This window comes from Mchenga conophoros, linkage group LG6 (assembly GCF_057382185.1).
Source record: "Mchenga conophoros isolate Kocher_MC1m ecotype Shallow Benthic linkage group LG6, M_conophoros_male_GT1.1, whole genome shotgun sequence".
In the NCBI taxonomy this organism is placed as follows: Eukaryota; Metazoa; Chordata; class Actinopteri; order Cichliformes; family Cichlidae; genus Mchenga; species Mchenga conophoros.
The window spans coordinates 43,121,120-43,145,528 of record NC_140531.1 but is presented as its reverse complement, the minus strand read 5'-3'; the positions used below and the strand labels follow the sequence as shown (position 1 = coordinate 43,145,528).

The 24,409-nt window shown below is 43.8% G+C and overlaps 1 protein-coding gene across 4 annotated transcripts in view; it reads left to right on the top strand.

Annotated features, from left to right (window-relative positions):
- The window catches only part of LOC146573422 (NACHT, LRR and PYD domains-containing protein 3-like), a 21,216-nt gene extending 23 nt beyond the window's left edge, over positions 1–21,193 (top strand). Inside the window, exons 1-10 of one of the 4 annotated variants that reach the window (XM_085278204.1) lie at positions 1–79; positions 206–273; positions 4,190–4,490; positions 8,630–10,484; positions 10,679–10,852; positions 12,472–12,645; positions 12,750–12,923; positions 17,850–18,023; positions 19,916–19,962; positions 20,143–21,193. The exon at positions 1–79 is cut by the window's left edge and continues 21 nt beyond it. In XM_085278204.1, the coding sequence (XP_085134330.1) occupies positions 4,199–4,490; positions 8,630–10,484; positions 10,679–10,852; positions 12,472–12,645; positions 12,750–12,923; positions 17,850–18,023; positions 19,916–19,962; positions 20,143–20,660 (3,408 nt within the window). In that variant the 5' untranslated portion in view covers positions 1–79; positions 206–273; positions 4,190–4,198 and the 3' untranslated portion in view covers positions 20,661–21,193. Of the gene's footprint in view, positions 80–114; positions 274–3,910; positions 4,088–4,189; positions 4,491–8,629; positions 10,485–10,678; positions 10,853–12,471; positions 12,646–12,749; positions 12,924–17,849; positions 18,024–19,915; positions 19,963–20,142 lie in introns of those variants that run through there. The other 3 variants (XM_085278206.1, XM_085278203.1, XM_085278205.1) reach the window with 3 other exon arrangements.
- Positions 21,194–24,409: the final 3,216 nt, after the last annotated feature.

Genomic DNA, 24,409 nt, shown 5'->3' with positions numbered 1-24,409 from the left:
TGATTGGTTGGTCCCCTCGGTCTGCTGGTTTCTGTGCATTCAGATTTAACTCGATCTGTACACGCTCAGATGTTTCAGAGTGAGTTTCTCAGCTTTGTGTTACAGTAACAGGATGTGAAGTGAAGCAGACTCACAACACATTAGCCAACCCTGTACTTTTGCTACAGATTGAGGAAAGGGTGTATACATATTTCCTGTTTCTCAGTTTTGTACAGCTCGTCACATGACTCTACTGCTTACATTGAAGTGAGTGAGACTTAAACTTGTTTTGGGGTGAGTGTTAAACACACTGTTACTTACAGATCACTGTTAACTGTTTGAAACTATCAGACCTGTTGTGGTCGGACCATTAAAAGACTATTTAGTAGTATTTTAGAATCTTTAGTAACATGATCAGTGTTACTGCTGTTGGTGTGCCGAGGAAAAATCTTTCTGTTGCGTTTCTCATGATGGTTATTTAAATGTACTAGCATCATACTCTAACATACTTTACTGAATACTTGTATTTACCTTCATTACCATATGTGTGAATACTTCTCTGTGATTTATGGTGTCATTTTTCTGAATCTGTCATGTAAGTATTTTACTAAGTATTGGTTGTCTACACAGTAATTTAAAGGAAAAAGACGCCAGTAATACTGTAAGTATTTTCATGTAAACAGTACAGTTTTTGAGAATTTTAGAGAAAGGGGGCAAAACAACTCCACTTCCTATATGTGCAATTCCACATTGCTATCAGTGCAGCTGACTGTATTATAGAGTAGCCCATTGATCAGAGATCACTGATCAATAACCATGAGTCCCACTCACAGAGAGTCAGGGAATGGCTGCAATCACAGCATTGTAACATGGTGACAGATGTACCCTCAGGCCCCCTCCTCGATTCAGAGATGGTCTTTCCCTTTTCAGTGACTGGAAGTGAAGACAGATGTAACATTGTACGAGACCATTGTTTCATCTGACTCCCTAACGACATCTCTCACCCTCTGTACGAAATCCAAGGTGTTCTGGATGTGGTGTTCAGAGCTGCCTTCCAAGACTCAAGATTTAAGGTCTTTATTGTCAATGCAACAATATACACAGTATACAGCGTACCGAAATGCCATTCATATAAATGCATGGTGCATTTATAAAAAAAATGGAGATAGATTATTTATATTCTTCTTTTAATATATTCTAAGAATATAAATAATCTATGTGCAAGAGATATGAAACTAGAAATTACAAATAAATAATAAATCGCTAAATTTGGGTTAAGTTAAGAGATAAAAAGGTACTATTAGCAACTATATCTATGTACAATAAACCAAGACAGGAATGAGACAATACAAAGTGGATTGTGCCATTAAAGTAAAGTGAGATGTTGTGCAGTGGTATTAAATATCAGGTTCAAGTTATGAGTCAGGATATTGTAGACGAGACAGGACGAAGACATGTGCAAGATGCAAAATGTGCAAATATAGTATAATTTAGATGTGTGTTCAGTAACTATGTGACTGAGTGTGCAGTAAGCGTATTGTTCCCAGGTCCAGTTTGTAGTGGATTTGTGGAAGTTTGTGTTGTTTTTGAGTCTTCTGATGAGTATTGCAAGGTGTTTGTAAAAGTGTTTGTGTTTGGTGGTAGTGAGTTTAGGGCTCTGACTGCTTGTAGGAAGAAGCTCTTGCAGTGTCTTTTTGTCTCGGTTTTGATGCTGTGAAATCGTCGGCCAGATAGAAGGAGGGAGAACAGTGCATGTGAGGGGTGGAAAGTGTCCTTCACTATGCTGTTCGCATGTCGGATGATGTGTTTGTGGTAGAGTTGGGACATGGGTGGGAGAGGGCCTCCAATGATCCTGTATACCTATGTATACATATGTATTAGGGGTGCAACGATACACAAAATTCACGGTTCGGTTCGATACTTTGGTGTCACGGTTCGATATTTTTTCGATACAAAAAAATGTTCATGCATTTTTAATTTGTCATTTATTAAAATTATAAATATATATTTTAACTCAAAAGTACAGTTTTTAAATTTAACCCTAACCCTTGTGCGTGTTTTTTATTTTGACAGCGAATGCGCACCTGCGGACCACTTATGTGCAGCCCTGGTTATTTAGCTCGTTAGCCACAGAAATTCTTTTGTCCATGAAACCATAAAGCTGCACTTTCTTTTTGCCTTATAGTCTGATTTGTCATAACTTCTCCGTTTTGTGGTAAGCTTTTCTTTGGCTGTCACTTCTTCACCCTGACCTGTCTTATTTGGCTCAGCAGAACTGAAATGCTTTTACACACTCACTCACATAAGCTCAGCGATTCTCTGCGCGATCAACCTCTCACATGTGTAAGCTTGCTGCGGGAGATTTCACTTGTCATGTTTGCATAGTAAGCTAACGATTAATAAGACGATGTCAGAGGAATTGGTGCACAAATTATCATCACTCACAGATCAGTGCTGTCGCTCTCTATACACAGTTCGCACGATTGCAAAGTGAAAGCAAAAAAACGAGCGCAAATTCAAACGCGACTTCAATATGTCACATATTGACAGTGGCTCACCGATGCCAATGACATAATTACCCAGCTACATTTCTGAAAGAATGCAAAAGCATTGACATATATTTTTCCTACAATAGCCCGACGGGCAGGGCAGAGATAGATTTTGGTAGCCCGACTGAAAAAATCTCTAGCTCCGGGACGTCGGGCTAGCGATATTGCGAGCCCTGTATCTGATTGAGGAATCACTCATCTTTGGAAAAGAGAGTTTATTACAGAGAAATGTCTCTTTCCAAAATAAAAGCTATACTATCCGCTTCTTCTGGGCTATATTCTCAGCAGCATAAGGAGAATCATGTGCTAACAGCTGTCTAAATGACTCGGCTAACGTTAGTAGCATGCTTGTTGTTTTTGTCTTTGCACTAGGATGATGTCGGTGTAAATGTGCAGTCATATTCGTTGTGTTCCCACTAGTGCTTTCAGGTTAATCTCGTTGAAATGACCTTAACCACAACACGGCAAATCTCCGTTAACGAGCTACCGCCGATCACTCTGTGCATGGGGCTAGACGGCCAACACGTTAACGAGCTAACTGCGCTAGCACACTAGTTCACACCAATGTAATTGAGCATTGCATGGCAAACATACTGTTTTACTTTAGTCCATGACTCGCTTACCTTCAGGGTCATACGTCACATGAAAACCAAAATAATTCCAAACGCCAGATCTGAATGAGGGTGGGGGAGGTGCCCTGCGCTCTTCCTTCTGACTATGCTGTCTGTGTTGAGCGCTCAGTGGATCTGCGCTGGACAGTGCAGCCTAGGCGGAGTAGTCGAACACAGATTCACTGAGCGCTCAACACAGACAGCATCGTCAGAAGGAAAGTTGATAAAATAAATTACAAATGTTGTATTGTTCGATACATATGCGTACCGAACCGAAAGCACTGTATCGAACGGTTCAATATCGATACGAATATCGTTGCACCCCTAATATGTATATATATACATATGTATGTATACATATACATATGTATATATATACATGTGTATATGTATACATATGTATATATATACATATGTATACATATGTATATATATGTATGTATACATATGTATACATATGTATATATATGTGTGTATACATATGTATACATACATATGTATACATACATATGTATACATATATATACATATGTATATGTTCCTCTCGAGCTCTTCTCTGAGCCCTTGGTATTTCTCCAGCTTCTCGTGTTCCTTCTTCCTGCACATATGTATATATACATATACATATGTATACATACATATGTATACATATGTATACATACATATGTATATATATAGATATGTATGTATACATATGTATACATATGTATATATATACATATGTATACATATGTATATATACTGACGTCGTGATGTCATGACGTAATCGGAGCACTAGGTGCGGTGACTCCCAAGCTAGGCGAGTGGCTCCAGCAGATCCCGGGAACAACATCGGAGATCTCTGTCCAGAAGAGCGCAGTCCTGGGAACAGCTAAGATACTGCAGGACCCTCAAGCTCCCAGGCCTCTGGTAGAGGACCCGAGCTGGAAGGATTGACCGCCCACAGGGGCGAGTGGGGAATTATATATACACATACATATACATACACACACACTTTATCACAACAACAGTTGAATTGAATTGAATTGACTTTTATTCTCTGACTATCAGGGAGCTCTCATGACGTCAGTCGACCTCTTGGACATTCTGGAGGAGTTGACAGGAAAGGAGTTTGATGACTTTAAGTGGTTCCTGCAGCAGGACAGCTGCCTGGAAGGCCTTCCATCAATCAAAGCATGTCAGCTGGAAAAAGCAGAAAGGCGGGACACCGTGACTCTGATGGTACAGATCTACAGACTTCCAGGAGCTGTGGAGGTGACCAGAAAGGTTCTAGAAAGGATCAGCAGGAATGACCTGTTGCAGAGCTTGTCTTCTCTCTCACACACACAGGCTCCTCTTCATCACCCTGAAGGTAAACTTGGAATTTTGGGTATTTAAGGAAGTCTTGAAAGACATAACTGAGCCAACTTTATTTATAGAGCACATTAAAAACAGCAACCACTGCCCAAAGTGCTGGACACACATGATAAATTTAGACAATAATATTAAGGGTTTTGGTAAAAAGTTTACAAAGAAAATCTTTACTTGTCCTACTGCTATCTCACTTCCACTATAACTGCTAACTGAGGGAGGGGAGGAAGAACATTAGAACATTATATATGATATATACATTAGGTGAGTGTGCAGTAGTAGCATGTATGCAGCAAGCAGGTGAATTCTGTACATTAAGTGAATTAAATAAGAATAGACAATCTGACTATTTTACAGAATCTGAACATATCTAAAATGAAAGGAATTTGAAATGTACATTGTGCCGGTGTGTTTAGAGTATCTGGAAGAGAGTCCTGTCTCAGCCACTTATGGATGATGTGAGAGGGTGTGTGTGTGTGTGTGTGTGTGTGTGTGTGTGTGTGTGTGTGTGTGTGTGTGTGTGTGTGTGTGTGTGTGTGTGTGGGAGTGAGGGCACGGATGGCTTGGGGATAGAAGCTCCTCTTGAGTCTCTCTGTCCTTGCCCGGAAGATGCGGAACCTTCTACCAGATTGCAGAGGTTGGAACAGTTTGTTGCCAGGATGGGACGGGTCCTTCAGTATCTGCTCTAGTCCGGCATCTCCTGGTGTAGGTGTCCTGAAGCGGGGGGAGAGCAATCCTGCAGCAGCGTTCTGCTGTACGGATCACTCTCTGGAGAGCTTTTTGGTCCTTCACACAGCTGTTCCCGAACCACGATGTCATGTTCTGTGTGAGGATGCTCTCCACAGCGCCTGTATAGAAAATCCTGAGGATCTTTGGAGAGACCCTGAACTTCCTCAGTTGTCATAGGTGATACAGGCACTGCCTAGCCTTTTTGGTCTGGACCTGAATGTGGGCAGCCCATGTCAGGTCTGAGGAGATGTGGACACCGAGATACTTGAAGGACTGCACCCTCTCCACTGGAGCTCCATTGATGATGATGGGCTTGTAGTCTCTGTGCTGACTCCTTCTGAAGTCCACCACCAGCTCCTTGGTCTTGCTGACGTTCAGCTGGAGGTGGTTGTCCTGGCACCACGATGCCAGATTCTTCACTTCGTCCATGTAGGCCGCCTCATCGTTGTTGGAGATGGCACCCAACACCACTGTGTCGTCAGCAAACTTCACAATGGTGTTGGAGCCGTGGGTGGCCACACAGTCTGAAGTGTAGAGGGAGTAGAGCAGTGGCGAGAGGACACATCCCTGAGGTGCTCCTGTGTTGATGGTGATGCTGTTGGAGAAGCACCTGCCCACCCTCACCACCTGAGTTCTGCCAGTGAGGAAGTCCAACACCCATGCACACAGACGGCTGTTAAGTCCCAGATCCCTCAGCTTTGTGAACAGTCTGCAGGGCACTATTGTGTTAAACGCTGAACTGTAATCAACAAACAGCATTCGCACATAGTTACCCTGTGTGAAGCTTCTACTCCTCCTCAGTGGAGAGTGTGCTCTCCTCCTGCCTCGTGTTTGGTACTCAGGGGCCACAACTGAAAACAGGAAGGCTGCACAGGGGTCATTAACAACTCCCAAATAACTTACTGGCTGCCCTCTGCCACCCCTGGAGGCCATCTCCAGATCCTCCTGTCTCAGGAAAACCAGGGGCATCACAGGCGAGCCCCGCCCACCACCTATTTGACCCGCTGCCCTCTCAGGCCAGTCAGGTCCCATACCTCCAGACTCACCAACAGCTTCTTCCCCTGGGCCAGTCAGACTGCTAACAAACACTATCCTCCACCCACCACCCCAACAATCCCGACTCTAGAGTCTTTTCTTTGCACTACTTCCAAGCATTTGTTCTCCAGTGTGTGACTTTCTCTTGTTTGTTATTTATTCCTGCTGTCTACTATTCGTATTTTATTCTGGCACAGTCAGTGGAGAGCACCCAACACCGAAGAGAGGCATGAAAGCTGAAGAGTCCGCCTCCCATTTTACTTTTAAATATCCTGCCATGGTAAGCTGTGTGACAGGCAGGATGACGCACCCCTTAATTTTGCGGACGGATTGGCCCAGGTTCGGTAAATTAATTGGACTGTGTGTCAGTATGCAATCGCGGCCGGTAGGGACATGCGAGGTCTGTGTGGTGCTCAGCGGAGGAGTCAGTGGGGCCTTCTCGGGAGACCCCAACGGCTCCAGTTACACTCATTACCATTAATGGAGGTCCTGAGCGCATTGGCATGGACCTCATCGGGCCATTTCACACGGCTATCGCTTTGTGTTAGTTCTGGTGGATTTGCAAGGCAATATCCACAAACAGTGCCACTGCACACCATTTCTGCTAAGTGTGGCACAGGTGCTATTTCAGGTCATCTCTTGAGTCGGTATCCTGAAAAAGATACTGACTGACCAAAGAACTTCATAGATGTCTAGCTTTACGAATTGTAGGGCATTAAGCCTACCACCCTCAGTATGATGGGCTGGTGGAGCGGCTGAATAAGACCTTAATGTCCATGATTCGGAAGTTCGTTCACGAAGATGAACGCAACTGGGATCGTTGGTTGGACTCCAGATTCCACCATTCCTGCCTCCCTTCATTTGTGATGACCATTGCACACAGGTGTGGATGTGGATGTTGTGGATGTTGCTGCATTGCAACAGCATTTTGCAAATGTGTTCTCCCCCTTACCCAGCTGTATGACTGTTATGGTGCATCAATTTGACAAGCGGCCTGGCGTGATGGTCCGTTCACGACCCTACAGGTTACTGGAGCACAGAAGACAAATCATGCAAAGGGAATTGGCGGAGGTTTTGAAGCTGGGAGTAATAGAAGAGTCACACATCGCTTGGTGTAGCCCCATAGTTCTGGTAGTGAAGAAAGATGGATCTATATGGTTCTGCATAGACTATCGCAAGGTGAATGAGGTGTCACAGTTTGATGCTTATCCCATGCCGATGCTGGATTTAACCGAGGGCTACTGGCAGATTGCCTGGTCTGCAGAGTCAAAGTAAAAAAGGGCCTTCTCTACTCTTTACGGTTTGTACGTTACACTAATGTTCGGCTTGTTCGGAGCCCCTGCCACCTTCCAGCGTCTCAGAGACCGGTTGCTGCGTCCTTATGCTGCATATGCTGCAGCCGACCTAGAAGACATCATCATCAATAGTGACACTTGGGCGGAGCATATGCAGCGGGTGGTAGTGGTCCTGGAGTCTCTGAGGCAGGCGGGGTTCACGGCCAACCCGAAAAAGTGTGTGGTTGGACGGAGGGACGTATAGTTTCTGGGGTACCAATTGGGTTGTGAGCATGTGCAGCCACAGATGGATTAAACAGCAGCTATTGCATCCTGTCCGCGTCTCAAGACCGGCTAGGCCAGATGGCTCCCCGGCACAAATTGGGCGGTGGGGGGGTGGCACTGTGTGGTTGGTGGCTCAGCTGCAGGGGAGGAGTGGAGCAGCAGGTTCATGGTTTGGTGTCAGGGAGGCTGGTTTTGCACAGCCAGTGAGCATTTTGCATTCCCTATTTCAGTAGCAACCAGGCCTGGAGAGGAGGCTGCTGCTGGAGGAGAGCACTGGAGCCAGGGCAGCGTGCACTGGAAGGTCCCAAAAAGTGACATAAAGCAGATTGTGTGATAACAATAAAAAAACACAAACCACAGTTACGGAGTTGTGTCAGGTCCTTCTGAGATCACAGAAGTATTTTATGAGGATGGTCAGAGGGCAGAGGGGAGAATACACAAGTAAACTGCTGTTGCAATGCAGCAACATCTGCTGCGTGGGCTTTAATTGTCACAAGGAAGTGAGGCCACCTCATAATGAGCATTACCTGCTTGCTGTGTGACAACATAGGTTCCTTACACCTAGCAAGTAGTTTCATCCAGAGGGCTGGATCCAGGGCCAGGGATTCACTAAATTCAGTAACCTGAGGACATTTTAACTCTGGCTTAACTTTTTTTTTTTTTAAATTTTTACCAGTGCTGTTGTATTATTGATCTTCCTCTGAACAATGAAAGCTTAACTTTATGGAACTTTTTGTTTACTGCTTCCAACAACAACATGGGTATTCGTGAAATATACACAGCACACTTTGTATTTTTCCCCTCATGTTTGATACAGATGTGGTGGTTCCAGTACCAGAGCCTCGCCCCATCAAGTTTTTCCAGCAAATACTTCAATCAAACTTCCAGGACAAGTTTATGTGCACCCAAGAAGGTTGGGCAGAAGATAAACAGCGTCTGGTTGATATCTACACAGAGCTGTACATCACAGCTGGGTATGATGTACATATCAACACACAGCATGAGATCCAGCAGATTGACAAAGTATGGAAGCCAGCAGAGCCAGAGAAACCTATTAGACCCACAGACATGTTCAAACATCCTTCAGGAGACTACAGACCCATCAAAACAGTGATGACCAATGGAATCGCAGGAATTGGAAAAACTTTCCTTGTTCACAAGTTTGTTTTGGACTGGGCTGAACAAAGGTCCAATCAAGATGTGCATCTGATTTTCCCCTTCACCTTCCGTCAGCTGAATCCTCTGAAGGGAGAAAAGTTCAGTTTGGCAGAGCTCATTCATGAATGCATCCCAGAAACTGTAGGCATCCCACAGGAGGCTCTTAATTACATCTTTACAGATGTTCAGTCATCAGGAATCACCAACTATGACAAGAGTAAATTCAAACTTCTGTTTGTGTTTGATGGGCTGGATGAGAGCCGCCTTCATCTCGACCTTCATTCTGAAGACATTCGCTCTGTCGATGTAACAAAGGCAACTAAAACAGATGTCCTGCTGAGGAAACTCATCAATGGGAAACTGCTACGCTCTGCTCGCAACTGGGTAACCACACGGCCTGCAGCGGCCAATCAGATCCCTCGAGAGTTTATCAGCAGTACAACAGAGGTCAGGGGGTTCACCGACCAACAGAAAGAGGACTACTTCAGGAAGAGAGTCAAAGGTAAGGAGGAGGCTGACAAACTCATCTCCCATATCGTGACATCACGAAGCCTCCACATCATGTGCCACATCCCAGTCTTCTGCTGGATCACTGCAACAGTTCTGGAGGATGTGTTGAAAACCAGAGAGGGAGGAGAGCTGCCCAAGACTCTGACTGAGATGTACGCAGAGTTCCTGATGTTTCAGATTGATCGGACAAAAGAAAAGTATGGCCCAGAGAAGAGCATTCAATACATTAAGTCATTAGCAAAACTGGCCTTTGAGCAGCTGGAAAAGGGCAACCTGATCTTCTATGAGAAGGATCTGAGAGAGAGCGGCATTGATTTCAGTGAAGCCTCGGTGTGCTCAGGAGTGTTCACAGAGATCTTCAAAGAAGATCGAGGAAGGAAAGGGAAAGACAAGATGTTCAGCTTCGTCCATTTGAGCGTTCAGGAGTTTCTGGCTGCTCTTTATGTGAGGATGTCGCTTATAAATAGCAACAAAAATGTGATGCTTTCACCACAGCCCTCAATGCGCAATCTTCAACTGCTTTTAAGTAAAACATCTTCAAAGAAGATCCACAGGATTTCGATTGACAGGGCCTTACAGAGTCCAAACGGACACCTGGACTTGTTCCTTCGCTTCCTCTTGGGTCTTTCACTGCAGACCAATCAGGATAAACTACAGAGCCTACTGAAAAAAACAGACTGTCGGTCAAAAACCAACCAGAAAACAATCCAGTATATCAAGGAGAAGCTCAGTGAGAATCTGTCTCCAGAGAGAAACATTAATCTTCTCCACTGCCTGAATGAACTAAATGATCGTTCTTTAATAGAGGAAATCCAACAGTATCTAAGTTCAGGAAGCCTCTCCACATATGAACTTTCTCCAGCTCAGTGGTCAGCTTTGGTCTTCATCTTACTGTCATCAGAAGAACATCTGCATGTTTTTGACCTGAAGAAATATTCTGCTTCTGCTTCAGAAGAAGCTTTTTTGAGGCTTTTGCCAGTGGTCAAAGCCTCCACCAAAGCTCTGTAGGTGCACAGATAACCAGATATTGCAATGGCATCACAGGTGCTAGTTTTTGTTAAATTATTTAAATTATGTAAAACTAATAGTCATCATATCTCATGAGGAAATTTGTTCAAACAATAATATAATTATTCATTTTATAATTACTACAGTAGTTTTTTATAGCATATAAACAGCATCACTATTTCCTCTACAGATTGAGTGGCTGTAATCTGTCAGAGAGAAGCTGTGAAGCTTTGTCTTCAGTTCTCAGTTCCCAGTCCTCCAATCTGAGAGAACTGGACTTGAGTAACAACAGTTTGCAGGGATTGGGTCTGAAGTTGCTCTCTGCAATACTGGAGACTCCTCACTGTACACTACAGAGCCTCAGGTAAGCTGAAATGTTGTATTATAATGCTGCAGTGGATTATGTTCCATGTTTATCATTTATCATCATTGTTTGTTTATACTTTAACTCATAAACACAACTGTATAGGAATTAATGCTGTCTGACTGCAAACAGGTGGACAGTGGTTTGTATCATATCTATCTAATAGACTCCAGTTTGTGCATGTAAATGGAGAGTCCTCTTCACACACTGAGGTTAATTATGGAGTTCCACAGGGTTCAGTGCTAGGACCAATTCTGTTTACATTATACATGCTTCCCTTAGGCAGCATCATTAGAAGACATAGCATACATTTACACTGCTATGCAGATGACACCCAGCTCTATCTGTCCATGAAGCCAGATAACACACACCAATTAGTTAAACTGCAGGAATGTCTTAAAGACATAAAGACCTGGATGGCCGCTAACTTTCTGCTTCTTAATTCAGATCAAACTGAGGTTATTGTACTCGGCCCTGAAAAGCTTAGAAATATGGTATCTAACCAGATTCTTACTCTGGATGGCATTACCTTGGCCTCCAGTAACACTGTGAGGAACCTTGGAGTCATTTTTGACCAGGACATGTCCTTCAACGCACATATTAAACAAATATGTAAGACTGCGTTCTTCCATTTGCACAACATCTCTAAAGTTAGAAATATCCTGTCTCAGAGTGACGCTGAAAAACTAGTTCATGCATTTATTACTTCCAGGCTGGACGACTGTAATTCATTATTATCAGGATGTCCTAAAAACTCCCTGAAAAGCCTTCAGCTAATCCAAAATGCTGCAGCAAGAGTCCTGACAGGGACTAGAAAGAGAGAGCAGATTTCTCCTGTTTTGGCTTCCTGTTAAGTCCAGAATTGAATTCAAAATCCTGCTCCTCACATACAAGGTCTTAAATAATCAGGCCCCATCTTATCTTAATGACCTTGTAGTACCATATCACCCTATTAGAGCACTTCGCTCTCGCTCTGCAGGCCTACTTGTTGTTCCTAGAGTATTTAAAGTAGAATGGGAGGCAGAGCCTTCAGTTTTCAGGCCCCTCTTCTGTGGAACCAGCTTCCAGTTTGGATTCAGGAGACAGACACTATCTCTACTTTCAGGATTAGGCTTAAAACTTTCCTTTTTGCTAAAGCATATAGTTAGGGCTGGACCAGGTGACCCTGAATCCTCCCTTAGTTATGCTGCAATAGACATGGGCTGCCGGGGGATTCCCATGATGCATTGAGTTTTTCCTTCCAGTCACCTTTCTCACTTACTATGTATTAACAGACCTCTCTGCATTGAATCATATCTGTTATTAACCTCTGTCTCTCTTCCACAGCATGTCTTTATCCTGTCTTCCTTCTCTCACCCCAACCGGTCGCAGCAGATGGCCGCCCCTCCCTGAGCCTGGTTCTGCCGGAGGTTTCTTCCTGTTAAAAGGGAGTTTTTCCTTCCCACTGTTGCCAAAGTGCTTGCTCATAGGGGGTCATATGATTGTTGGGTTTTTCTCTGTATCTATGAAGCGCCTTGAGGCGACTTATGTTGTGATTTGGCGCTATATAAATAAAATTGAATTGAATTGAATTGAATTAAATGCAAGTATATTTATTGCTGTTCGTTGCTTTCTGTCAGGTTGAATCAAACCAATCTCACAGCAAAATGCTGCCAGGACTTCTCACTATTTCTCAACTCCCAGTTCTCCAGTCTGAGAGACCTGGACCTGAGTAACAATGACCTGAAGGATTCAGGAGTGAGTCTACTCTCTGATGGAATGGTTCATCATCACTTTAACCTACAGACGCTCAGGTCAGATCACATTGTGAAATATCTATGTAGTGCTCTGTTGCACTATTTGTACTTACCTTGATTATAAAAACTAAGGCTACAAGAAATTTTGTTTTTTTCATCAGGTTGAATCAAACTGGTCTTACAGAGAAATGCTGCCACCAATTGTCGTTGGTACTCAGCTCCCAGGTGTTAAGTCTGAGAATGCTGGACGTGAGTAACAACGATCTGCGCGATTTAGGCGTGAAGCTACTCTCTGCTGGACTGAAGGATTCTGACTGTGCACTAGAGACTCTCAAGTAAGAAGATTACCCCTTGCAAACAGGAGGAAACTGTCATTGTTTTTATATATTGCTCCAGAACTATGTTTGGCAAAATCGGCTCATTTTGTTACTCTAAAACAGTACAAGAGTTGACTTCAGCCTTCACAATACCTTCTAAGATTATTTGAGAAGATTGTTTTAAAATATAGCTCTAATCCATTCACTAATAACTGTGGCAAAGGACATCTAACCCCTAACTGCTAACTATTTTCTTTGTAAGTTTGCATCTTTGCAAACTTTCAATACCTATGAGAGTGCTTTGGTTAACCACTAAATTGCCTTGCTGAGTCACAGCAGTTACAGTAGCTCTTCCATGCTTTGTTGCTTTGTTATTTGTCACTTCTTTTTTACTCCTGGGATTTTCATTTTTTTGTTATTTTAGAGTCCAGTGTTTACACACAAGACTAAATTACGGTACTGAGCATGTCAGTGATACTACATGGAACAGCACTTGTTATCATTGACGAGCTACAGAGGAGACAACTGTGCTGAGAGATGAGTTAGCTCCGGAGCTGGTGATGAGAGAGATGAGGAAATATAAGCTGACCATTCCACTGTCATTATGTGATGTCCTTGGACAATATGAAGGATGACCTCAGAGAACTTATTAAGACCCAGAAAATACTAAATGTTAAGTATGATGGGTTTCACAGAAAGGTTTTTAGGAGGGATGTCGATTTGAATAGTAAGAGGAAACATGTAGAAAGTGCACTGAAGACATCCTATGTCAGATTTCACCTGGATTAACAAGGTCTGTGTCAGGTGCAGAGGAACTAGGATACATTGACGAGAAGTGGAACAAGAATCCATAAGTGAACAAGGGATGAGAATGGGGACCTGTTGGAATGGAAAGTAATTCCAGCTCAAAGGGTTACATGAAGTGGATGTGGATCCTATGGACACCCATTCTTTGACACCCAACATTTGGACCAATGGCAAAACAACTGGTAGTTTAGTGTTCCTTAGAGATTGATGATGTACAACACAAGTGCTACGGCAAGGGGGTGCCATCAGGTCGTCATCATCCCCACCCTCCTAGATTGGGTGACATTCTTGAGATGCTTGGCTACAACTTGAACAGCCAAAATCAAGATAGCACAGAAGTTCGTGGCAGAAAGTTGTGATTAAGAAATGGGTGACTAAGAAGCACAGAAAGCTGGCCATACCTGAGGCCTTGGGAACTGCTAAGCAAAGACTCACAGCTACCCATTTGAAGAGGTATATGAGAACGTTGGAAGCCAGGAGAATAAACCAACTGTTCTCCACTGATGTGTAGTGTCAATGGCAGGAAAACAATTTGAGAGCAGCCCCACCAAAGTTGGAGACTGAGGAATACTAGAAGACCATATGGGAGAAGACTCAACTTATAACAACAATGTTCAATGGCTAGTGGATCTAAGAGCAGACCATATCAATCTCCCTGAACAGGATCCAGTAACCATCACAGTGGGAGACATCCAAGAAAGAGTCTCAAGTATGAAGAGATGGACAGTACCAGCCCTTGACATGACACTAACAGCATTCCACATGTGTCTAGCAGCACAAATATACCTGCTGCTAATGGATGAGACACACCCAGAATGGCTAACTGATAGCCCTAATCCTCAAGGATTATCAGGAGGGAAAAGTCCCATCCTGCCTCAGCTCCTGTACTAGAATTATATAAGATCAACAGGAACCTTAGGCCACCTTCAAGCAAATTACACCACAAAGTGAGAGATTTACCAAAGAGATGCTTTGTCCTTACTGCTGTTATGCATAGGCCTGAACCACCTCAGCCAGATCGTTGACAAGAGAGGCTACGGATACCGACTACAGAATGGAGCAATTGTTAGCCACCTCCTCTCTTTGGATGACATCAAGCTGAATGCCAGGACTGGAGAAGACATCGACTGATTCATACCACTAGGATGTAGAGCAGCGACATCAGAATGTCATTTAGATTAGAGAAGTGTAGTCGGATAGTAACAAAGAGAGGGAAGGTAGTCAGAAGTGAGGAGATTACATTACCAGATAGTAAGGACAGTCACAAGTACCTGGGGCACCACAGGCAAATTGGAACCGTGAAGAGGTCTCTAGGAAAGCTGCAACCACCAAGTACCTGCAGAGGGTCAGGCAAGTCCTGAGGAGTCAGCTGAATGTAACTAAGAAGTTAAGGAAGTCCAGACACTTTTCTTTCCAAGCTCCTTAGACTACGATGACCTGGAGGACTGAGAACCTTCACAGACACAAGAGGAAAAAGAACAGTAGCCATCATGGAAAAACAGCACAGAGGCACTAATCATGGCAGCACAGGAATAACCTCTGAGCACACTGACAACACCAGGCAAGACCCCAGGTGGAGGCTATGTAAAGATACCCCTGAGACAATCCAGCACATAACAGCAGGGTATGAGATGCAAAGGGAGTGCATACATGGAACGCCATAACCAAGTCGCTGGTATAGCATATAGGAACATCTGTGTCGAGTATGGCCTGGACGTCCCGAGGTTGAATCGGGATATGCCCCCTAGAGTGGTTGAGAATGACTGAGCTGAGATCCTGTGGGACGTCCAGAGACAGACAAAAGGGTGACAGCTATCCAACGGGACACAGTAGTTGTTAATACATTTAGCTATAATGAGTCATACATAACAAATTTCCCACGTGTGGGACTAATAAAGGTTATCTTATAGCAACATTAGGGAGGAACATGAGAAGCTGAGAGACGAGCTGGAGAAGATGTGCAGGTTGAAGGTAACAGTGGTCCCAGTGGTAATCAGAGCATTAGGTGCAGGGACCCCCAAGCTAGGTGAGTGGCTCCAGCAGATCCAGGAACAACATCTGAGATCTCTGTCCAGAAAAGCATAGCCCTAGGAACAACAAAATAAAGCAAAACAATGCTCCCTCACCCTGCTCACTGCTCAGTTAACACACAATGACACACCTGAGTATTTACTCAGGCTACAATAACTTTGGACACTTGATTCAGTAAAAGCACTGCGCACATCATGTTCTTTCCTCCCCACGCTCTCATAACCTGTATATATTTCTTAATTTCAAATGTGTATTCTATATCTGTATTTAGTTATTGTACAGGGTGGGCATTTATATGGATACACCGTAATAACATGGGAATGGTTGGTGATATTAAAGTCCTGTTTGTGGCACATTAGTATATGTGAAGGGACAAACTCCTCAAGATGGGTGGTGACCATGGTGGCCATTTAGAAGTCGGCCATCTTGGATACAACTTTTGTTTTTTCAATAGGAAGAGGGCCATGTGACACATCAGACTTATTGGTAATGTCACAAGAACAACAATGGTGTGCTTGGTTTCAACGTAACTTTATTCTTTCATGAGTTATTTACAAGTTTCTGACCACTTATAAAATGTGTTCAATGTGCTGCCGATTGTGTTGGATTGTCAATGCAACCCTCTTCTCCCACTCTGCACACACTGATAGCAACACCACAGGAGAAATGCCAGCACAGCCATCCAGTATCCGTAGTTTCAGGTGCTGCACATCTCGTATCTTCACACCATAGACAATTGCCTTCAGATGACCCCAAAGATAAAAGTCTAAGGGGGTCAGATCGGGAGACCTTGGGGGCCATTCAACTGGCCCATGACGACCAATCCACTTTCCAGGAAACTGTTCATCTAGGAATGCTCAGACCTGGCACCCATAATGTGGTGGTGCACCATCTTGCTGGAAAAACTCAGGGAACGTGCCAGCTTCAGTGCATAAAGAGGAAACACATCATCATGTAGCAATTTCAAATATCCAGTGGCCTTGAGGTTTCCATTGATGAAGAATGGACCCACTATCATTGTACCCCATATACCACACCAAACTATCACTTTTGTTGTTCCAGCAGTCTTGGAGGGATCCATCCAATGTGGGTTAGTGTCAGACCAATAGCGGTGGTTTTGTTTGTTAACTTCACCATTCACATAAAAGTTTGCCTCATCACTGAACAAAATCTTCTGCGTGAACTGAGGGTCCTGTTCCAGTTTTTGTTTTGCCCATTCTGCAAATTCTGTGCGCTGATCTGGGTCATCCTCGCTGAGATGCTGCAGTAGCTGGAGTTTGTAAGGGTTCCATTTGTGAGTAGCTAATATCCGCCAAAGGGATGTTCGACTAATGCCACTCTTAGCAAATCCAACACTGAACCAGTTTCACGAAACTTAGCAAGCAGTTTGCTAACTGTAGCATGGGAGATGGGTGGTCTCGTAGGGTGTCTTGCATTGAAATCTGCTGCAATGACCCGGTTACTGCGTTCACCAGATATCAACACAATTTCGATCCTCACGTGTTAACCTCTTCGACATGTCAATGGCTGTGAACAAAGAGAAACTTGTAAATAACTCATGAAAGAATAAAGTTACGTTGAAACCAAGCACACCATTGTTTTTCTTGTGACATTACCAATAAGTTTGATGTGTCACATGGCCCTCTTCCTATTGAAAAAACAAAAGTTGTATCCAAGATGGCCGACTTCTAAATGGCCACCATGGTCACCACCCATCTTGAGGAGTTTGCCCCCTCACATATACTAATGTGCCACAAACAGGACTTTAATATCACCAACCATTCCCATGTTATTACGGTGTATCCATATAAATGCCCACCCTGTATATTCATGTTGTGTGCATTTATTTTGATATACAATCCACTTATTATATATTATGTAAATATATAGAGAAAAAATCCTATCCTTTAGTTCTGTATTAGCATTTTCACCATTATACTAAGACAAACTCATACACAGATACTCCTTTCATTATTTTTTATATTTTTAAGTTGCAACAAAATAACGATTGAAAAATAAAAGCTAAGATAGTGTGTGTGTGTGTGTGTGTGTGTGTGTGTGTGTGTGTGTGTGTGTGTGTGTGTGTGTCTGTCTGTCTGTCTCCAGGCTGTCAGGCTGCCAGATCACAGAGGAGGGCTGTACTTCTCTGGCCTCATCTCTGAATTCTAATCCTTCCCATCTGAGAGAGCTGGATCTGAGCTACAATCACCCAGGAGACTCAGGAGTGAAGCTTCTTTCTGCTGGGCTGAAGGATCCTCAGTGGAGACTTGAAACTCTCTGGTATGAACAGCACACTGGCAGGCTGACGCCTTTCAACTCTGCTCCAACAGTGCAGACTGACAGTAAACTGATGAGCTGAGTCCCTGTCCTCACTCATTACATTAATTTCAGTCATGTTTTCAACACTGCTGCAAAATAACTGAGAAGGTTAGTTATCAGCTTACATAGTTACTCACTACCTCGGTACTTGGTATTATTATTAATAACAATAATAATAATAATAGTACATTCTATTTAAGAAAGCGCCTTTCAAAACACTCAAGGACACTGTACACAAGCAATAACAGGAACAAACATAATAAGGATAAAACGTTGAGCAAATAAATAAAATAAATTAAAGTAGCAGGATGGACAAATGTATGTGGAATAGGCTAATGTGAACAGGTGAGTTTTGAGTCTGGATTTAAAAAGAGGGAGGGAAGTGATGTTTCTTATCTCAGGAGGAAGGGATGATGGGGGGCAGAGCAGCAGAAAGCCTTGCGCCCCACGGTGGCTAGCTGGGGGAAGGGACGGAAAGAGAAAGAGAGGAGGAGGATGTGAGACATGGAGAAGGGATGGTGAGCTGAACCAGGTCAGAGAGGTATGAAGGCGAGAGATGATGGATAGCCTTGAACGTGTACAAAAGTATCTTGAAATTGATGTGGTATTTAACTGGAAGTCAGTGAAGCTGCTGCAGAGCAGGAGTGATGTGGTGCATAGAAGGAGTCCTGGTGATGATACGAGCAGCAGAGTTCTGGACACGCTGAAGCTGATGGATAGATTTTTGACTAAGATCAAAAACTCTCCTCTCCTCTGTCTTCATTATTCTCAATGCAAATGACTTTACTTCCCAGCAGCAGTAACACCAAGATACTTACTGTTACTGACAGAAGTCCAGCAGTCTCCTGTCGGGCGACGTGTTTGGCTACAGCTAAAGCTAAAGGCTTGTGTTTTTCTCCTTTTCAGTTTCATGCAGCTGATGAATTTTTGACATTATTGTGCTTCTTGTTGGAGACTTGTGAAATGCATCTTGAGAGGCAACTTGCAACACCTTTGTAAAGCCTGTGTCCTCAACAATATTAATAGATCTGCAGTTTGTTGCAATTCACTTGGTAATTGTGTCAGTCAGTTTGTCCGAGGTAGACTTACTGAGTTCCCGACGCTCTATGAGGGGACGCGCTAGCCAAAGTGCTAGCAGCATCTCTGACTAATGTAAGCTCCGCGTTAATGTTTTAATGGTAAATGGCCTGTATTTGTATAGCGCTTTTACTAGTCCCCTCTAGGGACCCCAAAGCGCTTTACACACCCAGTCATCCACACATTCACACACTGGTGGAGGCAGCTACAGTTGTAGCCACAGCTGCCCTGGGGCAGACTGACAGAAGCGAGGCTGCCATATTGCACCATCGGCCCTTCTGACCACCACCAGTAGGCAACGGGTGAAGTGTCTTGCCCAAGGACACAACAACCGAGACTGTCCGAGCCGGGGCTCGAACCGGCAACCTTCCGATTACGAGGCGAACTCCCAACTCTTGAGCCACGATCGCCCTAAGCTGAGAATATATAAAGTATTGTGCACAATGTGCACAATACTTTATGTCGGTCGACTGCTCCGTCTTGTTGCTTTTTATACTCAAATTTCCCACAAGAGGGCCAGTGTGCTGTTTGTCATCATCCATATTGATTTGGTTGGTTCTGCTGCCCGTCACTACCAGATCTACTGCACATGTGCAAAGGTAACTCTACTTGGGCAAACTGCCCCAAATGCGCTGACAGAGACATTTCAGGGATTTTGAGTCATTCAGCGCTGCAGATGTGTTAATTGCGTTAAAAATTTTAATCGGATTAATCGTGACGAATCCACGTTGATTTTGACAACCCTAATATTAATCAGACTTTGTTTCTTCCTCCAGGCTGGAACATTGTGGAGAGCAGAGGCTGAGACCCGGTCTAAAGAAGTGTGAGTGTGTGTTCACTTATTTAAATCAGAAATGTGTGTGTGTGCATTCATTCTCAGTCTGACTGGAGATCCAAACAATAAACTCCTTAACTTTTCCTCTTATTAACAGTCAGCGTGTGAATAAAGCAGCACGTAAAAGCTTCAGACGATAAAGCGTTTGCTGTTTCCTCTCTCCATCAGATTTCTGTGCACTTGTACCGGACACAAATACATTACACAGAAACCTCAAACTATCTGACAACAACAGGAAGCTGACACGTGTGATGGAAGAGCAGCCATATCCCTTTCACTCAGAGAGGTTTCACTCCTTTGTGCAAATGGTGTGTACCAGTGGACTGACTGGTCGCTGTTACTGGGAGGTGGAGTGGGAAGGAGTGATTGACATAGCAGTGAGTTACAGAGAAAACAGAAACACTTTCCAGAGGGTTCGGTTTGGAGACAATAACTACTCGTGGAGTCTAAGGTGCTCTCATGTTGGGTTCTATGCAATGCACAATAACAGAGGAACACGCGTCTCCTCCTCTGTCCTCGACAGAATAGCAGTGTACGTGGACTGGCCTGCTGGCATGCTGTCCTTCTACAGAATCTCCTCTGACTCACTGATCCACCTCCACACCTTCAACACCACATTCACTGAACCTGTGTATCCTGGGTTCTGGTTGTCCAATCACTCCTCGGTGTCTCTGTGTTCTCTGTAGCAGGGAGATCCTCCAGTGAGGACACGCACTGACACACATGAACAGATGTTTATTATTCTTTTCTCGTCTGGTAGTTTAGACCGATCCGAGTCTGGTTAAGTCCTCAGACATCGGAGAAAGCCCTGGCTTGCACTGAACACTTGTCGGCACTTGGTGGCGCCACAGCGAATGTAATCGCTAGAATGGACCGGATGGATGGACTGATGGTGAATAATACAGACGACCTGTGACATTCTGCATCATAAACATGTTCATTTCATCAGATTACTGGCCTGCTTCTGTGGTTCTGAGTTTAGATGTAAATGTGCATTAAACTACAAATCACATAACGGCTGACACAGTGTTGTACGGATGTTTCTTTTCTTTCATTCTGATCTTCAGATTTAGACTCAATCATCGAACTGAAGCTCAGATTTATTTTTCTGCATAAACTGCATCTTTTAAGTGATTTTCTTTTGACTGTGCATTTTGTGCATCTCTAAATCTTATCACTAGAGAATAAAGCAAACTTCACAGACAGTTAACAGGAGAAAGGAAGCGAGTCACGCCTGATGTGTGATTTCTGTCTAGTTCAAATCGAGAGTTCACGCTGGACCTTATCTCTGGTGACCTGAAACTTTCCTGCTGCTGACCCCATGTGGCGACACAGTTTTGTGTTATACACATGAGGACAGTCCAGAGAAAAACAGCTCTTTATTACAGAGGCTCAAAAATGAATAAGACTCATTTCCAGTGACGGTGAAATTAAATCTGGCTCAGCTGTCGGTTCCTGTTCCTCTTACTGCTGAGAAGATGATCCAACCGCCACAAGATTGGTTCAGATCTCTAGATTCATGTATGTCCAAATTCCTTTGGAAAAATAAACCCCCACGTATAAGCTTAAAAACACTACAATTTCATTTCATTTCATTTCATTTTTATTTATTTCACACTTGGTACTACAAATCAAACAAAACAACCACATCTTCTGTCAACAAAACACAACAACCATGTGTGAAAAGGAGCAGGAAGAAGAAAATATTCTTATTAAACCCTGCCCCCTATCTACCATCGAACTTATATCACCGGTGGGCACCAAAAATCAGGAACAAACTAATATTGACATTTCTCTCCGGTCGAATCCCAAACCAACATCACATTCATTCGCATTCTTCATACTGAGTTATCGTTTTAAACATATAACACTTTTTAAAACATTGTAAATTTATACAATTCTTTAAATTATAATGAAGTGAATTCCACAGTCTTATACCCCTAACCGTTGTGCTCATTAATCTTTGTGTAGTCCTGGCTAACTGATGTTTAAAATAAAATTTCCTTCTATTCTCTTCTCCCCTTGAACACATCAAAAATACTCTTTGTAACTTAAAAGGCAAAATATTATTTTTAGCCTTAAACATAATTAATAATGTCCGTAATTTCACTAAATCTCCTAATTTTAATAATTTTGATTCTATAAATAATTTGTTTGTATGTTCTCTATATTTAACATTATGAATTATTCGTATAACTTTCTTCTGTAATAGGTTTAAAGGTTTTATGGTATTCTCATATGTATTCCCCCAAACTTCAACCAAGGATAAAGGAGGACTAGAACTGTCTAACTTTCAGCACTACTTCTTAGCCAACAGGCTTCAGTTTATCTCAGGATGGCTAAAACACACCCTCTTAGATGAACCTTGGCTAGATGTAGAACAAGCACTCTGCAATAATCTAGAGATCTCAGACCTACCATTTATCAGCTCAAACATCCAACGACATGAATGCTTTAAAAGCATCAACATCAGCTCTTCTCTGACAGCATGGTGGGAGTTTCTAAAATTGACGGAGTCTTCATTAATCCCATGCAAACGTACACCTATCTGGAACAACCCTGACATATTACAAAACAATAATATGATAAACTTTTCAGATTGGAGTGATAAAGGAATCAAATATTTAGAACATATACTAGAAGGAACAGAATTTATTTCATTTGACGGACTAGTTACACAATATGGGATCAACAAGAAAAGATTTTTAGAATATCAACAAATTAAATCCATAGTAAAAAAGAAATTTAAACCGGGTCAAGTTGAACTACAAACACCACCAAGTGTGGTTCAATTTCTTACTCTTAAACCCCCAAATTACTATCCAAAATATACAGAATGCTTTCTAAAACAGATGAATCAATATCACTTCCTATTGCAAAATGGGAAGCGGATTTATCAGTTAACTTAGACCTAAACTTCTGGTCTCAGATTTGCTTAAAAACCTTTCATCTAATTAGAAATCCCAGTCTTCAATTAATTCAATACAAAATATTACATAGAGTGCACTATACAGGTCATCGGATGTTCAAGATGGGCTTTACGTCTACCAACAACTGCTCACACTGCCAAACCAATTCACCGGACAATTACATCCACGCTCTTTGGTTCTGTCCACCAGTTCAGAAGTTCTGGCGCGAGATATGTGAGGACTTATCGAAGTGTCTGAAATGTAACATTCCAACTTTCCCCTTAGTGTGTTTGTTGGGCAGCTTAGATAATGTCACTTCAGAAAAGAATATCGCCCATATGGTTTTCACTGCCCTATGCATAGCCAAGAAAACAGTCCTCATGAACTGGAAAAATAAAAATAATCTTAATTCTAACCAATATAGAAATTATCTATTAGATTACATTAGTCTTGATACAGCCTCTGCCACCACATCAGATCAATTGCTCTGGGCTCCTTTGATCAGCTCCATCACCTAGTGGGGGTGGGGGGTCATAGTTTGGTCCCGCCTTCACTGTTGTGATTGGTGTGGGGGTAGGGACAGGCTTAGGGCGTCGGGGGGTTCCCCGGAGGCATCTTCCTTGGGGGGCTCAACCCGGGGTAGCGGTCATGTCCGGTTAGGGGCTCTGTTGGCTCTCCGGTGACTGTTTCCTCGCGGCTGCGTGCAGCGGGGCTAGGGGAGGGTCTGTGCTGACGGACGTGGGTTACTGACCTGGTAGCCTGGCTGCCCCTGGGTGGGTCCGGGATGGGCGTGAGGTTCTGGGGGCGCTCCGTCTCTGGGCTGGGGCCCGGGCCGGGCCTCGGGGGCTTGGGTCCTGGTTGGTGTGTTGCCGGGGTTGTGGGCGGGTGGGTGCATGGGGGCCCAGCCCTGGAGCAGGGTGCCGCCGGTGCGTCGAGCCACCTGGGGGGCTCTTCAACTGGTGGGGAAGATTGTCACATCTTGCAGGAGCTTTCCTCTCCTCAGGAGCTCCCTCTGCAGGAGGGGGAGATACAGGAGAGGTGGAGGAAGATCTCAGCCTGGGTGTTTATTGTCTTATGTAGTCTGGAAGATGAGTGGATGGTGGGGTGGGTGCAGTTTTCTCTGTGGTGGGGTTGGGTGGACTGTCCCGGGCTCTGTGGGGCCGGGCGGCGCTGCTGCACTGGGCCCGGTCTGGATGTGCCTGGGCCCCCTTTCCCTGGCGGGTCGCGGAGTATGGGGGTGCCTACTGGGGTCAGCGGGGGAGCTGGCCCCAGGGAGGGGTTACTTGCCCCTCCCTTCCTTCCCTCCCCATCTCCAGCTGCCTCCCTCTTCCCGCTCCACCACAACCACCCACACATGCAGGACCTTGGAGTAGGGGTATGTCACCAGGGTGCAGAGGAGGCTACCCCCCCCCCCCCCCCTGTCCCCTTCTGGCTGCCTCTGCCTCAATTTTATCCCACAACTTAGACATTCACATTACTCACACTCTCATTACACATACATATAGGATCTTGGGGGTGGGCACGAT